This window comes from Saimiri boliviensis, chromosome 13, assembly GCF_048565385.1.
Source record: "Saimiri boliviensis isolate mSaiBol1 chromosome 13, mSaiBol1.pri, whole genome shotgun sequence".
Taxonomy (NCBI): domain Eukaryota; kingdom Metazoa; phylum Chordata; class Mammalia; order Primates; family Cebidae; genus Saimiri; species Saimiri boliviensis.
This window is the reverse complement of record NC_133461.1, coordinates 103170017-103195986: the sequence shown is the minus strand read 5'-3', so window position 1 is coordinate 103195986 and position 25970 is coordinate 103170017. Positions and strand designations below refer to the sequence as shown.

The following is a 25970-nucleotide window of genomic DNA, read 5'->3' as shown; positions in this document are numbered from 1 at the left end:
AAGGTTCCTCCCTGTTGCTCTGAGCAAGTCTCTTCTTGTTATTTGAGAAACTCTACATGCAGTTGATCTGAAATGGAGCTATTATTTAGATGATGATAAAAAGCTAGGGAGATAGATATGGCAGAAAAAGGACAGATGCTGATTTCCACTTAGAAAATGGCAATCACCCCGCTCATAAGAAGCAGAAACTGAGGCTCTTAGGAGCAATTGGATCTGACCTCAGGCAAGTCAGGGGTCCTCCCTGCATGCAACATTCTAAAAAGACACAGATGTCATGAAGGCAGATGGAATGATGTAGAGCAGTGATAGAATGTGCACGCTCTTCCGTTTTAACGTTGATTAGGTTCCCACAGACACCACAAAGTCACATGACTATTACCAGACTAAGTGCAGCACTGCCAGGATCACAGTGTTGTCATTATCTCCGTGACTGAAAAGAATACGTTTGGAAGAGAATACTCAAGCCTTGCTTGTGTACAAAGTGCGGTGTGAAGACAGCATAGGTATCACGTGGGAGGTGGCAAGAAAAGTAGGCTCTCAGGCCCACCCAGGCCCACTGGGTCAGAGTCTGCATTTTCACAACATCTCCGGGTGATGTGGAGGCACACCAAAGTATCAAGCACTTTACTAGAACACTGACAGTGCTCTGGCACAAAGGACCCCGGGAAATTTCAGGTGTTCTCAACTCTACACAGAGGCATGTGCAGAAGGGGTTCCAAGTCAGTCTGGCCCTTGCCTGGTGGTCCTGGTCAACCACAGGTTAAACAGTTGAGAGGTAAACTGTTTTATTACAGGTAACAGTACCCATCAGGTGACCCTGATTTAGTTACCTCTTCTTTGAAAGCTAACAGAAAAAAAAATAATAAAGCTAGATGTTTAAAAAAAAAAAAAAAAAAAAAGCTTTAGGTCTCTCTGCAGAATGCCAAAAACCTCAGCCACACTAAATGATTATAAGTGAGACTGAGTCATTACATTTTCATAATTATCATCATTAAAACCTGAACATGGGTATTGATTTATTGACTGGCAACAACTTACTGATTTTTTTTTTTTTTTTTTTTTTTAAAAAAACCTCATTTCAACTTTCATTTTCAGAAGAGATGATTTTCTCAGAAGGCGTATTTTGGCTTTAGGAATGTACTAGCCTTATGGGAAACCAAACACGCTGGATGGAAAATAACCTCCGTTTTGATCCTGGCTTTCACCCGGTTACCTTCTTACTGGGAACAGCCATGTCTGTAAGGACACAGTATGAAACAGCAGATGTGAAGGGGGCGTCTACGTCACTCCTTGCTCCATTCACACAGGCTGCACCGAGTTTTCCTTTTCATGCCCACCCCCAGTGACCTGCTGTCCCAGATAAGAAATGGGGAAGCTCCCGATGGGGTTCAGAACACACTATCCCAAAACACGGTGCCTTGGCATACTGCCTATCTTAAGGTGAAGGAATCAGAAAATGGCGGATGCAGGAAGGACCCTCTGACCTTCCCCTTCCTTCTCTCCTGATGCAGGTCATGAGATGCTCATGAGAGAGATGCCCTCACACCACCTGGAGCAAACAGACACCTTCATTTCTGAAGGCGGAGGGGCACTTGAGGAATCTGAATGAACAGGCCTTGCTAAACGTCCCTGTTTATCACCCTTGGCTCTTACTCCTGTGTTCTGTCGTAACATAACAATCCTGTGTTCTGTCTTGCATAACACTCAGGTTTAGCCATTTCTCTAGGTCTTTACTTCCTTATAAAGGCTTCCCTGTTTCATAAAATGTATATGAAATAAGCGTGTATGCTTTTCCCCTGTTAATCTGTCTTTGTCAGTTTATTTTCAGACCCAGACAGGGACCCTAAGAGGGCTACGGAAAACTTTTTTCCCTAGTAGACTCCCAAACAGGGGAAAGATGTTCCCCATGGTCAAAGTCACCGAGAACAAAACTTGAAAGAGCAAAAATTTGGCCTTTAAACAGCTTGTACTGGCAACTAAGGTTCTATTTTAATTTCTGAACAATAGTGATAATCTCCACAATAACAGAAAACATCCATGATTTCCTCCTGTCCGTATCATCAAATTCCATTTCCTCAGATAGAGTAATGGGGCACAGCACGAGAGGAGGTGACCATGTGACAGAGAGTGCAGAAAAGGGGACATGGATCACAGGTCCTGACTCTCAGAGCGCTCGGAAAGCTCTATTCCACTAAACTGCTTTTGTGATTTTTGTTTGAGCACAAGTCCTTCACCAGTCAGCTCAGCCCAATTTTGAACATAATAACCATCAACAGCGGCAAGAGGATAGCAATACAGTTTTCGCTGTGGTGCCAAGTTCAAAAGGAAGGAATCACGCACTTCACCCTTCCCAAGTTACCTGATATCACAGCGATTTTCCCGGATCCATGTTCTTCTCTAGCTATTCTTTCTGCTTCCTCCATCAGCAGCATGCCAAATCCCTGCATACAGCAACAAAGGGGAATTAAAAAGGAAGGAAGTTCATTAAGAGGGGTCCATAAAACAAGAAGGCTATACTTTAGTAGTTGCTAAAATCTGTTAAAGTAAGAGTGATAAAAGCCCAATTTTGGGAGAAAGGAAAAAGAAACCAATCAAACCAAAGGTACACTGTAGCAGACAATTTAAAAAGGTGTAACTTTCGAACAAGAGCTACCAAAAGGTATTTTGTGGATGATGTAATCCACACACAGGAAGACAGTAATTCCTTTGAATAAGAGTTACCAAAAGGTATTTTGTGGATGATGTAATCTACATACAGGAAGACGGTAATTCCCTCTTATCTTTTAGATAAATTTGGCAATCTCTAAATGATGGAAGTCTTGGGCAATACATCATTTATTTATTAGTAATCTCTCTACTTTTTTTTTTCTTTGATACAGAATCTCCCTCTGTTGCCCAGGCTGGAGTGCAGTGGCTCAGTGCCTTGGGTGAGATCACTCTGGCTCAGTCTCAGCTCAATGCAACCTCCATCTCCTGGGTTCAAGTCATTCTCCTGCCTCAGCCTCCCGAGTAGCTGGGCCTACAGGCACACGCCACCACGCCCAGCTAATTTTTTTATTTTTAGTAGAGATGGGGTTTGTTTCACGATGTTGGGCAGGCTGGTCTCAAACTCCTGACCTCAGGTGATCCACCTGCCTCGGCCTCCCAAAATGCTGGGATTACAGGTGTGAGCCACCACTCCCGGCCACCACTCTACTCTCTAAACAAGTTGAGAAACCAGGCAAAATTATTAAATCATCCATTTTAGAGCTTATATCATATCCACCATTAGGTTTTAACTCATTTTCTGGAAATTTTACAAAGTTAATTATTAAAGTAGGTTGTCTAGGATTAGAATAGGGTTCCCCTATGTACAATATGCCTTAACCTTTCGATATTCCTTAAGTGCTTTCCCATCACCATCTAGCTGGACTCCACAGTAAGTTGACCCATATGAGATTGCCAGTATTAGACGTTCTTATTTTCAAAAATTCTAATTGCAGGCTGGACGCAGTGGCTCCTGCCTGTAATCTCAGCACTTTGGGAGGCTGAGGTGGGTAGATCACCTGAGGTCAGGAGTTTGAGACCAGCCTGGGCAACATGGTGAAATCCCGTCTCTACAAAAAATACAAAAATTAGCTGTGCGTGGTGGCGCACGCCTGCAATCCCGGCTACTAGGGACGCTGAGGCAGGAGAATCACTTGAACCTTCAAGGTGGAGGTTGCAGTGAGCCAAGATCACACCACTGCACTCCAGCGTGGGTGACAGAGCGAGACTCTCTCAAAAAAAACCAATTCCATGTGGTTCAATCCGATAAGTTCCAAATGAATGAATCTCAGTTTGTCCTTTCCTCCCAAAAGGGTACAATTTGAAAAGAAAACAGCTCCGAACAAAATTATTAAATCATCCATTTTAGAGCTGGCTCCTCTGTTTCTATGCTTCTCTTTCCTCTCTCCTCCTCCTCTGCCTCTTCCTCCTCTCTTCACCCCATGCCTTTTCTGTTTTCCTACTTAGGCAGTTTCTTAGACATCAAATAGAAAGGGAATACAGGATACCTGATGCTGAAATTTGGTAGGATCCCGGCTGCTCACAGGGACCACACTTCCATACACATGCAGCTCTCGGACTATGGAGACACCTCCCCCTAGTTCAAAACGGAAGGTTTCCTCTGAACACTTGCGTAATCTTAGGAGTCCAATCAAAATGTCTTGATCTGGGTCTTCGTACGACAAGAAGGTTTCCCAGCCACCATTTGCAACATAATCTCTCCTTACCAATTCAACCTATTTAGTAAAAGTCCACAAAAAATATTCAAAATTAAAGAAGTAAATTCATTTTTGTAATTGTATGTATTGATTTAGGCTAATATCTAGTTACGGATAAGGAATGAATAATCACTAATTATGTTTCTTTTTACTTGTCTACTCTCAAATAGCACCATGATTACAGTTCACACCTTATTCTTAGACTACTGTAAAAGGAAAACAACTGTATAATTTCACAAATACTTGAACTTCATTAACCTTGAGACTCTTACAGAGCTCCAACTCAGTAAAGGCTTCCACACATTCGACTCTCCATGAAGAGTCTCTAATGTAAAATTTCACTCCCGTCACATGTGTAGCTCTCAGGAGCACCCCTTTGCCTCAAACCTGTCAGGGGCTGAGTGGGCTGGGTTTCGTCTTCTAGTCCTTATCACCTCCACTGAAATATATCTTTGGGGAAGAAAAATGTGATGCTGGTCACTTGCACCTTGATGAAATTTCCAGGAAGTATGGCATCCCACAGGGCACTTAAAATATGCACAATTACGGGATTAACAGGTTAAAGAAAATACAACCATGGAGTGTAGCTTCTGGGAGGAAGCTTTGTGGTAGCAGTCTGCACAGGCTCTTGGCTCTTCAGCTCACTGTACAAATGGCTCTTGTACTTTGCCTAAAGAGAAGCCATATGTAACAATATGCGTGCAAAGAGAGAAGTATACACATGGACACGGCAGAAGGTAACCAGAGCAAGATGAACAATTCAGACTAACACACATTCCTTCTCAATAATGTTTGCTAAATAGCTGAACCGCACAAATTGTGTTGGGTCTACTTTTTCCCTCAAAAGGTCCTAAATGTGAAAAATGTCAACTAAATAATTCATGCTGAGAAGAGAAACATCAATGCAGAGATCATCTGATTCCAGCCTTTCTCAAATGGGGTTCTACAAGACAATCAAATCCTATAGAAAATCTGGCATACAGCTAGATGTTATACAAGTATAGGAGAGAAGTTAATTCACTGCATACCATGAATGCCTTAAGGCATTACACTTAATTCTTGTGGAGCCCCTGTAGATAAGGGCTGATCTATTCATTCGCTTATCACCACTGGGAAACCGTTGAACAAGTTACACATACAGAGAGAAGCACATCATACTATGCTTTTTCCCGAATGGAGTTTGTAGTCACAGGGGACTATTTACAATTAAATTAATTAAAATTAAATTAAAAATTTAAGGCCGGGCGCGGTGGCTCAAGCCTGTAATCCCAGCACTTTGGGAGGCCGAGGCGGGTGGATCACGAGGTCAAGAGGTCGAGACCATCCTGGTCAACATGGTGAAACCCCGTCTCTACTAAAAAAATACAAAAAACTAGCTGGGCATGGTGGCGTGCGCCTGTAATCCCAGCTACTCAGGAGGCTGAGGCAGGAGAATTGCCTGAACCCAGGAGGCGGAGATTGCGGTGAGCCGAGATCGCGCCATTGCACTCCAGCCTGGGTAACAAGAGTGAAACTCCGTCTCAAAAAAAAAAAAAATTTAGTTCCTCATTTGTACAAGCCACATTTCAAGTGCTCATCAGTCACCATATTGCATAGCTCAGATCACAGAACATGCCCAACACTGCAGAAAGTTCCACTGCACAGTGCTGGGCTAGAATGAGGTTCCGACTTCGTTTTCCTAACCTGGCTCTTCTAGAATTCTCCTATTTGGCTTTCATGGCTTGACACTGGTATCTAATCCTCAGTTAGTCTCTGTTCTTAGTTACTCACTTCTGGGGCTCTGTCCTTGATAAAAACATATGGGCCCAGGCTTGACAATGATACAAGGACAGGACCCGGTCCCTTACAAAATGAAGAGACTAACCTGGTATGGCCGTACTTTGTGATGAATTTCTTGGATTCCAACTTCTCTGGTTCTCACATCTCGACACTGTCAAAAAAAAAAAAAAAAAAAAACAAGTGGTGGTGAGGGGCCACAAATGTAAAACTGGTAACCAATTCAATCTTTATTTTTATTTAAACCTCTCTGCCAAACCCCGGGCTCAAAATTAAGTTTGCACATAACTTACAGTAAAAGAGGTAAATTTCAAAATAAAGCCACCTTTAATCAATTTGAGGATGGGGAGACCAGAGTGAGAATGTATGAAGTGGTATTGCTTTTAAAATAAATTTAGAATTTTTTTTTTAAAAAAAATCAATATATAATATAATCTCAGCAGTGAAGAATGTAAGTCATGAAAGTAAAAAACAAGTTTGCCTGGGGGATATAACTATCTAAAAGAACAATCCAGAAGTACGTACACAGAAGAGTAAAAAGTAAATTCCTAAATCTGTAAAACCCTTTCCATTTTATGGAAGTTAACATTTTTAGCATCGCTGTATTTGTATCATTTTAGGAATATCAAAAAAGTAAAAGTTGAAGATGGCTTTTTTGGTTTTTTTGCAAGATGGACACTGTGGAATAAAGAATGAAGGGAAGGGAAGGGAGGGGAAGGAATGGGAAGGGAAAAGAAAAGAAAAGAGAGAGAGAGAGAAAGAAAAAGAGAGAAAGAGAAAGAAAAGAACGAACCTAGAGCTATGTATTAGGTACTCTGAAGCACAGTCACAAATGGCTCTTTGAATATCTGAGGCAGCACAGAGTTACCTGCAGATGATGCCAATGCAATGCTGGTCTGCATGGCCAAGCATTTCTGATGTGGCTCTCACTTCTATTCCATAACCCACAGTGCGTGCTATGCTACCAGACATTTACAACAACCAATGCTTTTCATTATTATAAATCCTTGTAACTATTCAATTATATATCATATGCTATGGTGTTATCCCCCCCCCCCCCATAGAACAAACCATAAACATTTCTTCCAGTGAGAAAAGATCACTGTGGGAAATTTGATGATGTCATGTAAGCTTTTCTACTAAAAGTATATTTATGAAAGACTGCTATATATGTACAGAGTTCCAGGAGAAAAATAAGAGCTCATTATTCAGTTGTAGAAAACTAAAGCTACTTCCGTGCCCCAGGAACTAGCTCAAAATAATGCTTTGCTGATGTAGAGTCCATGAATTCCAGTAAACAAGAATTGTACAGCAGATGAAGATGAGAAATCTCTGTAATTATTAATTTACTTAATGTAGCTGCTGGATAGAACTATAGTAGTTCTATACATTAGCTAGCATGGGAATGTATCACTATTCCATGTTCTTAACACCTGCATGCTGTTTCTTTTCTTTTTTTGGCATGCTTTTTTAACAGCAGAGATTGGTGTGTGCTTATTTTCTGTTAAAGACGTTGCCTATAGAAACTAGATATCTTTTGGCTATGAGTGAATTCCAGCCTTTAGACTCAATCCCAGCTTACCTTAATAGAGACTAATAAGGCTTATGAGGGGCAAAGGTTAAAGAAGATGGATTGACAATGAGACTGTTGGGATAAGCAGGCCAGGTCAGTCACGTTGGCCTTCTTGAAGGTCAGTGGCCTTCTTGGAGGTGAGAGGAGGTGGACAACAGGGACAGCTGGAGCCTGGGAGGCACAGCAGGCACACAATCTTATTGGGTGCCATTAATTACCATAAATGCATTTGCTGTTTTTCTAGAACATAAAATTCTTCACCTTTTTTTTTTTTTGGTAGAATAAGCCAATCATGTTCACAAACTCTCTCTCGAACAATTTTCTGAAAAATTTTCTCCATAATAATTTGAGTGAGAGAAGAAAATGTCCACCAACACCTGTGTACAAATATGTAATCCTTGGAACCATGTCTTTCAAAGTGGGTCCACGTCTGAACTGGGCGTGAGAACCACATAACTAGTGCTGGATAAAAAAACAGATCAGTCAGTCCCATCCCAACCTACTGATCCAGAATCTCTGAGGGCAGATCTCAGGAGTCAGCCCTTGGTCTCAATACCACTTCTGGTTTATCCCTTCAGCAGCTCTAAGAAGTTCCTGAGCCCTGAGTTTCAAACCTTCCTATGACTTTAGAATCTCCCACAGAGACTGTTAAGTTGCAGGTGCTTGGGCTTTTTGTACATCCTGGGCCAGCAGAGAGGAGGTGCTTAGTAAATATCTGTGACCAAAGAAGGGACTTCAATGGCCAGAGCGACGGGAGAGTGGTGTATGTGGGGCCACAGGAGTCCTGGTAATTAGTTCATGCACATAATCTTTGTCTTTTCAAATGATCATTTCTTTTCAGGAATCACATCTCCTTTTTCTTCAGTCAAGAACTGAACACCTAATACTTCAAAAGAAAAACTGGTTTTAGAAACTGGAGTGGAGCATGCAGTTGGCAATCTGAGCAGGCAGAAGGAAGCAGAAGGGAATGAAGGAACAGAAGCAGCCTCTGTACCACTGGCTTTAGCTCCAACATGGGCCGGTGACGATGCCCTTCAGCATCTGGGGGCTTTCGGACCTGACCCGCAAGTCTAGTTTTAGGTGTGATAGTAGAAGAGTCTTCTGCATTTCAGATTCCGTTTTTTCTCTACAGCTGTGGCCGGACAGCCATATTTACTCTTACCTGTATTCCGAGGTCTTTCATTCTTGCAAGTGCCAGCTCTCTCAGGTTACCATGCTCTACTCCTGAGCTGACTAAAGGCATTGGAATATCCCTGTACAGGAGAAAAACATAAGCTATGGCAAAATAGAAATCATTCTCCACAGCAGTAAGGCAAGGATGTTAAGGAAAAAAAAAAAAAAAAAAAGAACAAAAACAAAAAAAGCAAGAAGCCTATGAAGCAGACCAGGACATCAGGGGTGAAGCTTCCCAACAGGGAGCTCCTCGAGGCCTCAGCTTTCTCATCAAGGAAATTATGATTTCCCCTGACCTCTTGCGGTTTCTGTGAAAGGCACCTGATGGAAATCACTTTATAAGATTATAGAGTGCTAAATGTCTGAATGCCCAATAACCATTTGTAAAGGTTTTTTGAGTAAAGAGACATTTGTACCAAGTAAATCAAGAAATAATTTTTTTTTGCCTTTACAAAATGTGTTCAACAACCTAGCTTACACTCTCCCACACAGCTGCCGAATGACAAGGAACTGGGATGCTCAAAAGCCTGGCTTAGCCAGCAACTGGTCTCAAAGAGTCAATCTTTTTTTCCTTGTTTCTCAGAAATCTAAGTTAAGAGTGACTGTGCAGTAGAGGAATAACAGCTTGCCTAAAGATAGGAGGAAATAAAATTTATTTCCTGGCATTAATACAGCATAAAGTGCCAGGCATCAACTTCCATCAACAGCTGAAGTTATGAGTTCCATTTCAGTTGCTCCAACACTCTCCTCTAGACAAAAATCAGTATCTAAAGATAAAACAGGCAACAAAATCTGAGGAATATGCTTGGCACATCTGCTTCCTATTCAAAGACAAGTCTCTAATTTGTCTCCTGCTTGGTTGATCAGAGGAAAGATGCGGAGAATATGCCAATTATCTTTTCTTCTCATTTTGCTTTTGAATCAACTTGAGTCTTTTCCCCCTCTTCACTTATCCCTTCAAATGTTAAATACAATTAGCTAATTCATCCATTTGATTTTAATAAGATATTCCTCTAGTAAAAGCATCAAAAGCCAATCAATTAGCCTTAAAAGCTATACAAATAAGTCTATTAGGCTCTGGAAGCCAGGAGAGTTGCCATAAAAATGCTGTAAATCTAAGATAAGTTAAAATTCTTTAAGGCGAAGACACACTGGGGGGTTCAAAGGGAGAGTGACATAAAACATATAAATTAGAGTGACCAGAGTTAGCATATATGGCTTACTTACAGTTTTCAGTAAAATAAACTTCGATCTTTGTAGCTATCATTTTCTTTAATATATTTTAAAATTAGTAATCAGATTAAACTAAATGAAAGCTATTAAACTAAAAAACATGGTTGATTTTGTCAAGGAACATAGGTATTTTTAAAAATTTTACTGTTTCAGATTGTACAAACCAAACGTAAAGTCTTCTACATGCCCTTTTTTACCCTAAAATAATTTATAAAGAACTCACGAATATGTGAATTATTAAATATATGGCTATACATAATATATATACACTTAGAGATATATAAAACAAATTTAAAGCATTATACACAGCACAAAATTAATCTGATAAAGTCAGTGGCAATCAATGTTAGTGCCTGTTACATGACAAATACATTTAATTCTTGTTATTCATGATAGTTATGCTGTTGTGAATACTCAATTAGCGAATACTAAAGCACTGTCCACAGGTGATATACATGGTTAGGTTCCTGTGAGCCCCTAAAACATTTTCTTCAACTGATCAATACATAACCTTGTTTTATGTATGTTTCTGTTTAAAGGCACCTTAGTTAACATATAGCTGATTCATTAACATGAGTTCAATGTTAATGAATCAGCTATATGTTAACTAAGGTGCCTTTATTTATAGTTACAGAAGCACTATATATGTAAGTTATATTTACAGTTATAGAAGCACTATAACTCATGCTTCAAAGCAGCTTACCTAACACATGTAATTTCTCTAATGCACACAACAGCCTTCTTTCACTTAGGAACACAAGATAGCATCTCAGGACTACACTTGGGGCTGTGTTCCTCTCCATGTCCTTAGTTAATTAAGAAGAAAATTAATGAAGAGGTGCAGGATACCATGGACGGCTGGACATGGGAAGAGAGCAGAGGCCTGAAGGCAGGGCCTCTGTGGGTTGAAGGATGACTGTATGTAGGAAACTGATCACTGAGAAGTTAATTACCTAATGCACCAAAAACAAATAAAAAAATCTCAAACCCTTAAAAGCAGCATCTATTAAACTCTCATCAGCTCTGTTGCCATAGGTAGAAAACACAGTTTTTAAGAGTCCCCTTTGTAGAATGGACTCAGAGGAGGTAATCCGGGACAATGATGTGTAAGAGACTTGCCCACGGAGCCTACCCAGCCCACAGAAGGGGCTGCAGAACCCATCTCTCAACCAACAGGGCAACTTCCTTCCCTCCATTAGCTCCTCAATCATAAACAGTGCTCTGTTGTCCTGCTCTTATCCTATTGCCCCCTCCCCCCATCGAAATTAAACTTCCCTCCCTGCCTATGAAGAAATTGATTTATTATTAATACATATGCACAGCTTTATACTTTCTCTTTTCACTAGCACACGGAAGTCAAAGAATGTTCTACTTTCTAAACAGCACACTTTGAAACTTGATAGGGACAGCTGCGGGCAGGTATTAAACATATGGAATTCATAAATGTGATGAGCAGCAAAGGTAGAAAACATTAACTGAAATTTCATCTAGACAGACTTGTAATTTACAATCATAAAAAGCTGAGGCACTTTGGAGCTTTAATTTGACATCAGGGAAAACAACCAGGCCCTTCTTTGGTAGTTTAAGTTTTCTGCTGGCAAACGACAATTTGGTTAGACAGACTCTGAGTCTGCCTCACTACAGAAACTACTGAACTTTGCCAATGACATCTAAACCCCAAAAGGAGTTTCCAGGTTATGAAATCTGCTACATCAGCATAGTCGGACCTACCTGGATGTTCAGTAATGGTTTCAAAACTAGGATATAAGACCTACACATTAAAAATCATTTATGGTGCTAAGACAATTCTAAGAGAAAATAATAGTCATTTTAACAAATAGGCAAAAGAATGAAACTGGACCCCTACCTCATATCATATACAAAATTAACTCAAAACGGTTCACAGACCTAAATGTAGTAAGAGCTAAAACTACACAACTCTTAGAATAAAACATAGAAGTAAACTTCATGCTCCTGACCTTCTTAGGACACCAAAGCACAAGTGACAAAGGACAAGATAGCCTACATCAAAATTAAAGACATCTGTCTGCAAATCATACCAATTAAAAAAGTGACAAAATAACTGAAAATATATGCAAATCATTTATGTGATAAGGGACTTGTATCTAGAATATATAACAAACTCTTGCAACTCAAGAGGTGTAAGACAAAGAACCCAGGTAAAAAACAGGCAGAGGGACTTCCAGTTTCTGGTTCTGCATTTCAGGAGCTTGAATGTTGCTACTCCACCCAAACAAGTAAAAGGTCAACAGACTGAAAAGTTAACACCTCTTCTTGGACCTGTATGAGAGTAAGACACAAGGCAAACTACTGCCCCTGTGGCTGGAGAGACAGACACACGAATGGAGGTGGCTGTAGCTTACCAAAGCAGAGACCAGAGACTCCTGAGAAGTCGCGGCTTAACAGAGCAGAGACTCCTGAGTGGAAACTGCTGTGAGAACCACATCGGGTAAGAAAACCTGAACTGTAACAAGTCTGAGAGTTCAAAACTCTGGACGGACCCAGTCACAGGCCAACTGCTACAATATTGTGAGATTTACCTCCAGTAGCTTGAACAGGGCCCACATTATAAACATCAGAGATAGAAACTCTTCTGTTTCTGGCTGGGAGAAGAGAAAAGAAAGCATTTTGAAAAATGCCCCAGCACTACTTTTCTTAACAAAGTCTTCTTCCCTCAGGAGAAACTAGTTAACCAGAGCCTAATGACGGGCGGGAAAGAAATATTCAACTCCTGCCCACTCTAGCCATCCTATCCTATCTAAGGGGGTAGGAAAAACCGAGAAACAACTTGTGTTCAGGGTCATAGGGTCCCTGAAAAACTAAGACCTAATCACGGGACTAGAGAATACTTTTCCTCCCGTGACATTTTACCATCAGATTATTATAGGCCTATTTATAGCAATTCCTTTTACCTAGAACGTTATATGTCTGCCTATTAAGAAAAAATTTTAAGGCATACCAAAAGGCAAAAGACACAACTTGAAGAGACAGAGCAAGCATAAGGAATAGACATGGCAGAGATTTTGGAATGATCAGACCAGGAAGTTAAAACAACTATAATTAACATGCTGAAGGCTCTAATGGAAAAGGTAGCTAGCATTTAAGGACAGAGGGGAATTTAAACAGAAAGGTGAAAATCCAAAGAAAACCTACAAAGAAATGCTAGATATCAAAATCACTTAAACAGAAATAAATGCCTGTGATGGGCTTATTAGTAGACAGACACAGCTGATAAAAGAATCTCTAGGCTTGAAATATTATCAAGAGAAACTCTGAAAATGGAAAAGCAAAGACAACAAAGACTGAAAAAATTGTACAGAATTTCGGAGAACTGTGGAACAATTACAAAATGTGTCACACAGGCTGGGTATGGTGGCTTATGCCTATAATCTCAGCACTCTGGAAGGCCACGGCAGGAAGATCATTTGAGCCTAGAACAGGCGTCCCCAAACTGCGGCCCCCTGAGGCCATTTACCCGGCCCCCTCGCCCCACTTCAGGAAGGGGCACCTCTTTCACTGGTGGTCAGTGAGAGGAGCACAGTATGTGGTGGCCCTCCAACGGTCTGAGGGACAGTGAACTGGCCCCCCGTGTAAAAAGTTTGGGGACACCTGGCCTAGAAGTTGGTGACCAGCCTAGCAACACAGTGAGACCACATACCCATAAGAATTAAAATGATTAGCTGGGTATGGAGGCACAGGCCTGTAATCCCAATTATTCAGGAGGCTGAGCAAAGAGGGCAGCCTGGGCAAGAGTGAGACCTTGTCTCTAATTAAATAAATAAAAGGTTTAACATATGCGTAATAAGAACACCAGAAAGAGAAGAAACAAAATAATATAAGAAATATTTGAGGCCGGGCACGGTGGCTCACGCCTGTAATCCCAGCACTTTGGGAGGCTGAGGCGGGTGGATCACGAGGTCAAGAAATCGAGACCATCCTGGTCAACATGGTGAAACCCCGTCTCTACTAAAAATACAAAAAGTAGCTGGGCATGGTGGCGCACGCCTGTAGTCCCAGCTACTCAGGGGGCTGAGGCAGGAGAATCGCTTGAACCTAGGAGGCGGAGGTTGCGGTGAGCCGAGATTGCGCCCTTACACACTCCAGCCTGAGTAACAAGAGCGAAACTCCGTCTCAAAAAAAAAAAAGAAATATTTGAACCAACAGTGACTGAGAAATTCCCAGAATTAATATCAGACACCAAACCACAGATCCAGGAAGCTCAGAGAACACCAAACAGGATAAATGCCCCCAAAACCTACATGTAAGCATTTCATTTTCAAACTACAGAAAATAAAAGATAAAGAACATTCCTGAAAGAAGCTGGGGGGTGGGGGGAGCACCTTATGTATAGAGAAAGATAAAAATTATATTCAACTTCTCTTCAGAAACCATGCAAGAAGAGAATACAGTGAAATATTTAAAGTGTTGATAGGTAAAAAAGAACCACCACCAACCTAGAATTCTGTACCCTAGGAAAGTATTCTTCAAAAGGATAATAAAAGAGTAACAAAGGCTTTCTCAGACAAACAAAAATTGAGGGAATTTGTTGCTAATAGACCTGCCTTGAAAGAAATATTAACAGAAATTCTTTAGGGAGAAGGGAAATGTTATGTCAGAAACTCAGACCTACATAAAGAAAAATGAACAAAAATAAAGGTAAAATAAAAACTTTTATTCTTCTTATTTTAAAATAATCTGAGTTGGTTTAAAATAATAGCAACAATGTATTCAATTATGTATGCTATAGATAGCTTATCTGTGTGTATATACATACATACATACAAATGCTTACTTATGCATGTATTTAACTGAAATGAATGACAGCAATGATACACGGGACGGGAGGGAGGAATCAGGATTATTTTGTTATTATAAGATATCACATTACCTGTGAAGTACAGTGTTATTTGAAAGTGAATTTAGATTAGTTGTAAATGCACATTGCAAATTCTAGGGCAACTACTGGAAAAAGAAGTAAAAAAGGAAACATAACTGATTATGTTAAGAGAGAAAATAGAATCATACATAATGCTTAATTAAAATCATAAAGGGTAGAAAAAGAATGGAAGACAAAAATAGAAACAAAGAACAAGGGCAGCAAAGGCAGTGCTTAGCGGAAAATTCATAGGCCTTAGTATCTATATTAGAAGAAAACTCTAAAATAAAAAATCTAAATTTCCATCTTAGGAAACTATAAAAAGAGGAAAATTAAATCCAAAGTAAGCAGAAGAACATAAATAAGAAGAAGCAGAGCAGAAATTAATGAAATTGAAACAGAAAATCCACAGAGAAAAACAATCAATGAAACTAAAAACTGGTTCTTTGAAAAGATCAATGAAAAGCTGATTAGCCACTAGCCAGGCTACGAAAAAAGAGAGGACAGAAATATCGGAAGTGAAATAGGAGACATCACTACAGAGCCCATGAACATTAAAAGGATAACAACTGAAGACTATGAACAACTCTATCCCCACAAATCTGATAACCCAGATGAAATAGATGATTCCTTGAAAGATATAATCTGCCAAAACTCACAAGAAGAAATATACAATCTGATTAAGACTATATCACTGGTGAATTCTACCAAACGTTTGAGGAAGATTATATCAATTCTCTACAATCTCAGAGGGCAGAAGCAGAGGGGAATACTTTTTAATACTCTTAACTCATTCTATGAGGCCAGGATCCTTAATATCAAAACCAGACAAAGAACTTATATAAGAAAACTACTGGCCGGGCATGGTGGCTCATGCCTGTAATCCCAGCACTTTGGGAGGCAGAGGCAGGTGGATCACAGGTCAGGAGATCGAGACCATCCTGGCCAACATGGTGAAACCCCGGCTCTACTAAAAAATACAAAAATTGGCTGGGTATGGTGGCACCCGCCTGTAGTCCCAGCTACTTGGGAGGCTGAGGCAAGAAAAACTGCTTGAACCTGGGAGGCAGAGATGGCAGTGAGCTGAGATCGCACCACTACACTCCAGCCTAGTGCCTGGCGACAAAGCAAGACTCTGTCTCAAAAAAAAAAAAAAAAAAAAAAAGAGAGAGAGAGAGAGAGAGAAAGAAAACTACTGTCTGAGTCTGTTCAAGGTGCTCTAACAAAATACCGTAAACTGTTTAGCTTATGAACAACGGAAATTTATTTCTTCCAGTTCTGGTGGCCAAGATTAAGGTACTGGCAGATTCAGTGTCTGATGAGGGCCCACTTTCTAACAGATGGTGCCTTCTTGCTATGTCTCATATGAGGGAAGGAATGAGGCAGCTCTCTGGGGCTTCTTTTATTGAGTGAGTAATTCCATTCATGAGGGCTCTGCCTTCATAACCTAATCACCTCCCAAAAGGATTTCAACACATTTTTTTTTGTGTGTGTGAGGGAGGAACAAACATTCAGATCACAGCAACTAGAGCCCAACATCTCTCACGAACATAGATGCAAAAATCCTCAACAAAATATTAGCAAATGAAATCCAATGTATCAAATGCATAAAAAGAATTACACACTGAAACCAAGTGGGATTTATCACAATTCATCAGACAATGAGCTAAAGTAGAAAAATCTCACCATCATATTAGTAAATATAGAAAGCACATTTGACAAAATCCAACACCCACTCTTGAAAAAGCTCTCAGTAAACTAGGAATAAAGGGGAACTTCCTCAACTTGATAAAGAGTGTCTAAAAATGTCTATCGATAACACCATACTTAATAGGATTCTCACTGGATGTGTCCAGTGTTTCCTTATGACCAGAGTGAGGCCATGAAATCTTGGCAGGAATACAACAGAAACGATGCCCTGTCTCAGTGAATCATATCGAAAGGCACGTTATATTGACCTGTTGTATCACAGGATCCGCTGGTCCAGACTGTCTGCCACTTATCTCCACCATGGTCACCATTTCCCCCTTCACATCTGAGAAATACTTCATGGGGAGAAATGTCAGTATCAGGACAACATCCTGTTCCTCATCAAAATTCCAACTACTAGTCTCACGTCGACTGATGACTCCTGTCTCTATCACCTTTCCTATCATGGTTGCCAGTGACTATTTCTACCATCTTTTCTATATTTACTAGTTGACCTTGTATGTAAGGAAGACTCTTCCCTTCTTTCTTATCTATTCATTTATGTGTATCGGTATAAACTCATGGATTCCTGTATTATACAAGTTATCTAATATTAACATTATTTTGATGCTGACATTAGATTTTGCCAGTGGGTATGCATGCAGGTTGGTTTCTGGGCCCTTCTGACATGACCCTCGTCATTCTTTGGTTATTTACTTACTCTTTGGAACAAGATGTTCTATGTTCATCCTGTATATTTGCTACCCCAGCCCTGGAAATGGCCATTTTTCCAAGCCCAGATTCCTATTAGTGGAAAGTGGTACTTAGAAACTATGGGCTGGGAATTCACTGTCTTCATTACTGCTGGGGTGTCATTGCCTCTACCACCTCTCAATATACACTACTAAGAAATATATGCACGCACACACACACACACAGACTTTTTTTTTTTTTTTTTTGAGACGGAGTTTCACTCTTGTTACCCAGGCTGGAGTGCAATGGCACGATCTTGGCTCACCGCAACCTCCGCCTCCTGGGTTGAAACAATTCTCCTGCCTCAGCCTCCTGAGTAGCTGGGACTACAGGCATGTGTCACCATGCCCAGCTAATTTTTCTATTTTTAGTAGAGACAGGGTTTCACCATGTTGACCAGGATGGTCTCGATCTCTTGACCTCGTGATCCACCCGCCTCGGCCTCCCAAAGTGCTGGGATTACAGGCGTGAGCCACTGCACCCGGCCTCAGACATGTATTTTTATATATAAACATATGTGCTATAACTATTTCTAAATTTAAATTTTTAAACCCACAAGTTCATACTGATAATTCCAATACTAACATGGTACCTTGGTGTTCTTTTCAGCTTTCACCTTTTAAGTGTTTGTTAATCCCTTCAGGGAGTGAAAAAAAGCTGGCTCTCCTTATCTTTTAAAACATCTACTCATTTGCTACATCAAGTAACTTCTTTGCTCAATGTTACCAATCTCCTAACAACTGCAGTTGCCCTCTCGGCACTCCGTCCCCTTACCTCTGCACGGGTCAGGTGCCAGGCATGCTGTGGGGGCACCGTCTCTGCAAGCAGTGGGAAGAGGAGATGGGAAGGCAAGGGGAGATGAGCTCTACAAATATTTTTAATAACAAACTGGTACTTTTAAAAGACATTAACATATTAATAAAAGTAAACTCTCTAGGGAAGGTTTCACATACAGTGTTGGTAAGCAGAACTATATGACAGAAAAACCCAGCAGGCTGCTACAGAATTTGTGGGGCCCAGTGCAAAATGAGAATGTGAGAATCCTTGTGAAAAAAATTACTAATAATTTCAAGATGGTGACAGCAGAGCATTAAACCAAGTGTAAGACCCTATGAGACAGCATGGGTCACATGTCCTTGAAGCTGGCCCTGATTACCAGAGAGCACGAGTCAGTGAGCACTTGGCAACGCAGGGGTTTATGCTGATGCTGACAGTTCACAAACGTCCTTAAATTTAGGTCTACCACTGCAAGAATGCAACATGGCTTCAATGGTCTTTGGTAGTATCGTGCCGGGAGAATACCAGATGGAAGTTTTTCCTCATTAAGGAACAGAAATGTGGTAATTGGCAGTTTCAGTGACAAAGTCTTTTTCACTGAAAATGAAAAGAGATAATTCTGTGTATGTTGACATGTTCAATGGACAAAGTACTGCAGTAAGCAATCACGACTACGTAAGCAGGCACTGTTAGAGTCTTCCAGGAGAGGAACCTAGGTGAGATTACTGACCAGCTGAGCTTGCTACATTCATCTAGGTAGGAGTTAAGATTATTTTCAGGTTTCTCCATTTGATGTAATCTAGTTCCACTTTCTTGGCTTGAAGATCAATTACATATGAGAATATTCACTGTTCTATGTCAATAGGTAACATTTCAAGCTTAGAGGTGCTGATATTTGCAGTTTGCCCACCAGAAACCTCTCAAGTGATATCTAGGCCCTTTTTTGTTGTTGTTGTTGTCTGCAGTTGCTCATATTTCAGAAACATGTTTTGGTTGCCAATTGGTATTCCTATTCTAATGTCTCACCATGATTTAAATATCACATCAAGGCAGACAGCTGTCAAATAGCCTGAGGGCAGCAACAGTTTAATGTGGCTCCATCATGTGTCTAAATAGAATGTTACAGTTAATCATTGACTGCACCCTTCAGGGCTAAAAGACAGAATCTTCTCTATTAGAATGCTGCTCCATAAAAACACCCTGTAAGATGTTACTGACTCAACTGTCATATAACTAAGAAGTATACATAATGTTTAGAAAAAGGTGATGGGTAGGGCAGGGTGGGGAAAATAACCAAATAAAACATCAAGTAATCTATCAGTAAAATACAGTAAAATTTAAAAAGTGTGGAGTGTTATGTTTTCAAATTATCTTCCTTTCCTCTGTTCTCCCTTCTGATACCTGCCTAAAAACAGTTCCTTGTCCACATAAACCTTGTAAGTTCAGCTTCACCGGTCAACATTGTGTTGCCTGTAACTGGTGGAAGCTGTCACTAGGTGAACCTCCACAGATAGAGGGTAGGCAGATTTTCTAAAGGCACAGAACAGAAAGACACAAATGATTTTCCTTTACAATACTTTAAAATAAAACAAATAAACTATAATTATTAAAAATCATCTGGACTAAATATCCCGGGAGGAGACCTTTCTCCTTTGCCAGTGGTTTCTTCCTAGCAAGACATAACTGATTAATACCAAATTAAACAGCGCCAGGGTGCTTAACTGCAGTCTGAGGCTACTAGCAATTTTCCACATTCTCAAAACTGCTCTAAAACTTTAAGGCTGAAGCTAGGAAAAAAAACACTACTGAGTAAAAACCCCATGACTCTCTTCCCAAATCAGAAAATTTCTCAGCCACTTGACATTGTATAAACACTGTTTATATACACATACATTTGCCTATAATGTTTAAGTTACCACTTAACATTTTCCTGAGCACTTTCATTTCAAAATTTTACATTTAGCTTTTGATACAGTTTTCTTTTTTCTTTTTTTTTTTTTTTTGAGACAGAGTTGCTCTGTCACCCAGGATAGAGTGCAGAGGCACGATCTTGACTCACTGCAACCTCTGCCTCCCAGGTTCAAGCAATTTTCCTGCCTTAGCCTCCGAAGTAGCTGTGATTACAGGTGCCCGCCACTACACCCAGTTAACTTTTTTTATTTTTAGTAAAGACGGGGTTTTACTATGTTGGCCAGGCTGTTCTTTTTAACTCCTGACCTCAGGTGATCTGCCCGCCTCGGCCACCCAAAGCGCTGGGATTACAGGTATGAGCCACTGTGCCCGGCCTGATACAAGTTTCTTTCTAAAAGTCCAGACATACCAAATTCTAGTTATATCTGAATATAAATTTTAAAACACTTTGAAATGGAATTTCAGGTTTAGTTTTGTTGTTGTTGTTGTTGTTGTTGGAGACAGGGTCTCTGTTGCCTAGGCTAGAGCGCAGTGGAGCCATCAAATCTTATTGCAGCCTGGACCTCAATGCTCAAGCAATCCTCCCACCTCAGCTACTAATCCTCCGAGTAGTCACCACATGTGCCACCACAACCGGTTAATTTTTAAAATGTTTTTATTTTTTGGTAGAGATGGGGTTTCACCATGTTGCCCAAGCTGGTCTTGAACTCCTAGGCTCAAGTGATCTACCTGACCTGGCCTCCCAAAGTGCTTGGATTATATACGTGAGCCACTGTGCCTGGCTAAATTTAAGGCTTTTAAATAGAGATAAGAAGCTGTTTCTCTAGAACACAGCTATCAAATTGTTATTATGTGCTAAGTGTCCTATATGAACATGAATGTGGCTTCTTGGTTCCCTAGTCTCCTATCTGTCTCGATGAGAGAAAAGAATTCAAAATGAGGCAACATTTATGAACTTTTTTTGAGCTTTCTCAATAAAAAGACAATATTTATTATCCAAATTTCATGACTGGCAAATTAAATATAAACAGACAACTGAAATAAGAAGAAACACAAATAACCAATTACAAGGGAAACTAGGAAAATGCAAATTAATACCCTTAATTAAATAACAAAAAAAACTACAAAGCATCCACTTCTGTAGAGGTTGTGATAAAACCAGTCAATGTTTACTCTAAACTGGTATAATCCCTTTGGAAAACCATATCAGTATTCATAGCAAAAACCATAACATTTATTTATTTTCCCCTTGTTTCAGAGAGGATTTAAGAGGTATAACAAAGAAAAGATGCTTAGATCCTTTACCATGGGTAATCCTTCTGCCAGATTATACTACTCTAAGAGATTACTTCAATAGCAGTAGAAAGCTCTAGGTACATGAATTTTAGCTGTAGTGGAGGCCAGGATAATGATTTTTAAAACAGGAAGAAAAAAATAAAGAAAGCTAGAAGCAGCCTAAATGTCTAACAATGCAGTTTACTGAATAAGACAAATTAAAATTGCAGAGTACTATGCTGCCATTAAGTTTATAACCATGAAGATTATTCTAAATCCTTAACAAGAAATGGAACATGAAAGTGGCAACGGCAAATCTGCCAGTGTATAAAATATACTGATATGTAAAGATGCATCCCAACTTTGTAAAAAAATTTTGGAAAAATAATGTTAACTTGTTACTAATAAACACATTGAAAGTGGTTTAGTAGGGTTATAGAGAACACATTATCTTGCTCATGTAAATAGAATATTTTACGGCTAGAAATCAGGAAGAAAACATAAGTTACGGATAATTCGTAACATTCTAAAGACTGTTGAGGGAAAAAGTATAAAATCACATGATCAAAAAAGAAGTATATGAGATCATGGAGCGGTGGTTCACAGCAGAAAAACGAAACACACTGAGTAGAACATGAAATCTCATATGCTACCTCAGTACTGTATAAACCTAGTCTAAAATCTCAGTGGTTTCAGTGGCTGTTGAGAATAAAAAGCAAGTTGCAATATAAAATAAATCTGCATCCTTTTTCAGTGTGGTATATACAAAGAAAATGTGGAGATAAGAATGGGTAAAAAGGAAGTAGCAAAATATAGTAAATATGAATGAATTCTTATGCAGGCAGTCATAGCAACAGTTTAGTAACACTCAATGCAAAACATAAAGTAACGTAATGTATCTCAAGGAATTCTCCCCATGCTTCCAAAAAAGTAAATGCTTTATAGAACCTCAGTCCACAGTAATCTACATTAAAAAAAAATAATGAATTCTAACGGAAACGTGCATAACGACAAGTATCAGTTACATATCAAGAGCACCAAAATACATAAAAAATATAAGAATAAAACAAAATGGAAAATACTATGAAGATATTAGTCTTTGTACTAAAAAATCTAGCAAATGATCATATTCAAAGTTAAATTATCAGTCCTAAAGAATAAAAACCTCATATCACAGCTAGAATCTGGATGACTCTCTTCACCAATGGCATTTACTGAGTCATCACTATCTTCAAACAATAAACTGTCCTCAGACTCACCAAGGACATTACTAATTCCACATTTTGAAAGAGATTTCACCACTGCTCATTTCACAGTAGTCCATTGTTTTAATCCACCCACATACACGTGAATCTTGAGCCTACATGTACCACTCCTCACTCACAAGCTCCGTAAGTGATGTACTGATAGAGGAATATAGGCGACAGTTGGGCCTCCCGGAATTAGAGCTCGTGGACTCTCCTATGGGCCAGTTCTCCCTAGGAGAACTGTGAAAGGGTCATGTCAGAAAAACTGAGAACAGCCCGGTTTCCTTAATGGGCCTCAATTGCTTATTCATAACGTCATGCCTTCCTTATCATATGATCTTTCAGTTACATCACATGCGTGTTCTCCACTCTTCCTGTCATCAGTCCTTTACATTTCTCCTATAGATTCTATCTGCTGCCCTTGTTTTCTTCAAGTCCTCATCTGCTCAGTTGGTGGTAGGCCAGGATAATGTCCCATAGTGGTATTTCATAAAGTCTACAAAATTAAGCTTTTAATGTTACAGCAGTGTCTTTGCTGCTTTTGACTCACTGGTTACAGCAGAGAGAAATTTCAAGCAGAAAGAAATTTCAAGCTGAAAACAGAGGGAGAAAATGCAAATTCTTCAACTGATTGCCTGTGTGATCCATGCCTTGTTCCTTTCGGTATTTCTGGATGTGAAATTGCTCTCTATTCTGTGCTGTCTGTTGCCGTGCTCTGCGGCTGAGAATCCACAGCTTCACTGCTCTCCGGTTTCTCCAGTCAGTTATAATACATGCAACGATCTTTTTCTTTTGTCTCTGTGAATGCTATTTACTGCATCTTTGTCTTCCAATGGATTAGATGTTGAAACAACCACAAAGTTACACAAAAAGTCCCAAGTGCAGTACAAATAATTATCTTCCTCAGCTATTTGAAAGTTAATTTGCAAATAAGATGCCCCAACGCCCTGAGCATACTTTAAATGCTTCCTACAAGGCCATTCTCTTACATAACCACAACAGAACAATCAAAGTGAGGAAGTTAACATGGATACTTCACCAGTGTTAACTCCTAGACCCCACCCGAGTTTCCCTAGTATCCCAGTAAAGTCCTTTCCAGCAAAAGGACCCAGTTCAGAACCTTACGTTGTATTTGTCACGTCTCTGTAGTCTCTGGCCAGTTGGAACTCCTTTCTTGATCCTGATACTTTTGAAGATTACGGGACATTTATGCTTTAGAATGTTCCTCCACTTTGTTTTGTATAACGTTTCCTGACTATCGGATTCAGATTGTGCAGTTCTAGCTGAGTAACACAGAAGTGACGCTATGTTCTCATATCCTCTAACAGGCAGCCTAGAACTGTGATTTGTCCTGTTACTGATAACGTTCACTTTGATCAGCTGCCAGGGTTTTCCCACCGTTAAGTTATTCTCTTCCACGCTGTGATTGGTAAGTATGGTAGCGGAGATACTCTGAAACTATGTACAGTCAGTAGTTGGTTCTAGTTCTGTCAGTAGGCAGTAAGTAGTCAGTAGGTAGTTACATTCTACAAAGTGCCACCAACACAGTTATATTGAATATTGAACAATTGCTCCTAGGGGAAACACAAGATTAGGTTCCTATGAAGCTCTGGTCACAATATTTTTGTCAGTCTATTAACACATAACCTTGTTTTATTTGTGTTTCTGTTTAAATACATCTTATTTTATACATTTGGTTGATTCATGAACACTGAACTCATGGCCAACAGCCCATCACTCACGCCCAAACAAAGCTTACATAACACGTGTTTCCTCCAGAAGGCACATCACAGCCTTCCTGCATCAGAAGCAATAGCCAGCACTTCAGCACTGTGCTTGGTGGCCACACTAAACTGCAAAACCTGAACAAACTGCACAAAACTTTGAAAAATGTGGCACAAAACAGACTGCAAAAAGGACACTGGCTCCCAGTGTGAGTGCTGAAACAAGAAGGCAAAACATCACCTGTCTTGAGCTCAGCTGGTGACATGCTGGGCAACTCAAATTTTTCACTGCTTTTCACATGTCCAAGAAAGACTGTGGAAATACCAGTATTGGATTTGAGTCACAAATAAATTTTAGTGAGTAGGAAAATTTGCAATAAGTAATCTGAGAATGATAAAGACTGACTGCAAATACGATAGTTCTAAATCACACTTACAATTGATTAATTTAATTATGTGCATTAGTATAAACTTGTGGATTCCTATTTTATTCAGTTGGTTATAATCTGTTAATATCAACATTTATTTTCATGCTAAAATTGTCCCAGATTTGGCCAATGGGAGCCCTTTAAGGCAGCTTCCCCTTTCTTCTTTGAACACCTCCTTACTTTCTGGCACAAGAGGTTCCTTTTAGTGGTGGAGAGTACTTAGAGATCAAGATCTGGAAACCAGGTGTGCTCACTGGAAACTAGGTGCACTCATTGCTATAAAACACACACACACACACACACACACACACACACACACACACACACACACACATATTTTATTTATAGTTGTCCCTTGGTATCCAAAGGGGATTGGTTCCAGGACTCCCACGGATACCGAAATCTATGGATGCTCAAGTCCCTTCTATAAAATGATGTGGTATTTGCATAGAACCTATGCACATCCTCCTGTATACTTTAAATCACCTCTAGATTACTTTTTGTTTTTTCTGAGATGGAGTTTTGCTCTTGTCACTCAGGTTGGAGTGCAATGGAGTGATCTCTGCTCACTGCAACCCCCACCTCCCAGGTTCAAGTGATTCTCCAGCCTCAGCCTCCTGAGTAGCTGGGATTACAGGCGCCAGCCACCACACCCAGCTAATTTTTCTATTTTTAGTAGAGACAGGGTTTCACCACGCTGGCCGGGCTGGTCTCGAACTCCTGACCTCAGGTGATTTGCCTACCTTCATCTCCCAAAGTGCTAGGATTACAGGCGTGAGCCACCATGTCTGGCCTCTAGATTACTTATTGATATCTCATACACTGTAACTACTATAACTAGTTGTTATACTGTATTGTTTAGGGAGTAATGACAAGAAAAAAATCTGTACATGTTCAACATAGATGCAACAACCACCCACTGTTTTTTCTCAATATTTTTCATCTGTGGTGGGTTGAATTTCAAGAATACAGAATCCGAGGATATGGAGGGCCAACTGTGTTGTTATTCATTACATTTACACTTATTTCTACATCTACCTATATGTTGGAAACCATGAGTTCACAGCAATATCTCCTATTCTGAAACACCACAGCACTCACACTAATTTTCTTTTTTCACATTTGTGACTGACTTCTAAGATAACAAAAAACTTTGCACCCATTATCCTTAATATATCTGCTGATTAGATTATTTCCATGTAAGTAACGGAGTTTTTCTTACTGTCTCCTCTTCTGCACATATCTGCAGCATACCCCTACAGGATGTACG

The 25970-nt window shown here is 39.9% G+C and overlaps 1 protein-coding gene across 4 annotated transcripts in view; it reads right to left on the bottom strand.

Annotated features, from left to right (window-relative positions):
* The window catches only part of ELP3 (elongator acetyltransferase complex subunit 3), a 99337-nt gene that overhangs the window by 27720 nt on the left and 45647 nt on the right, over positions 1-25970 (bottom strand). For all 4 annotated transcript variants that reach the window (XM_003937211.3, XM_010347781.3, XM_074384108.1 and 1 more), the window contains 4 exons: positions 8756-8846; positions 6109-6174; positions 4035-4262; positions 2360-2441 (listed from right to left, as the gene is read on the bottom strand). In XM_003937211.3, coding sequence (XP_003937260.1) covers positions 2360-2441; positions 4035-4262; positions 6109-6174; positions 8756-8846 — 467 coding nt within the window. The remainder of the gene's footprint in view (positions 1-2359; positions 2442-4034; positions 4263-6108; positions 6175-8755; positions 8847-25970) is intronic.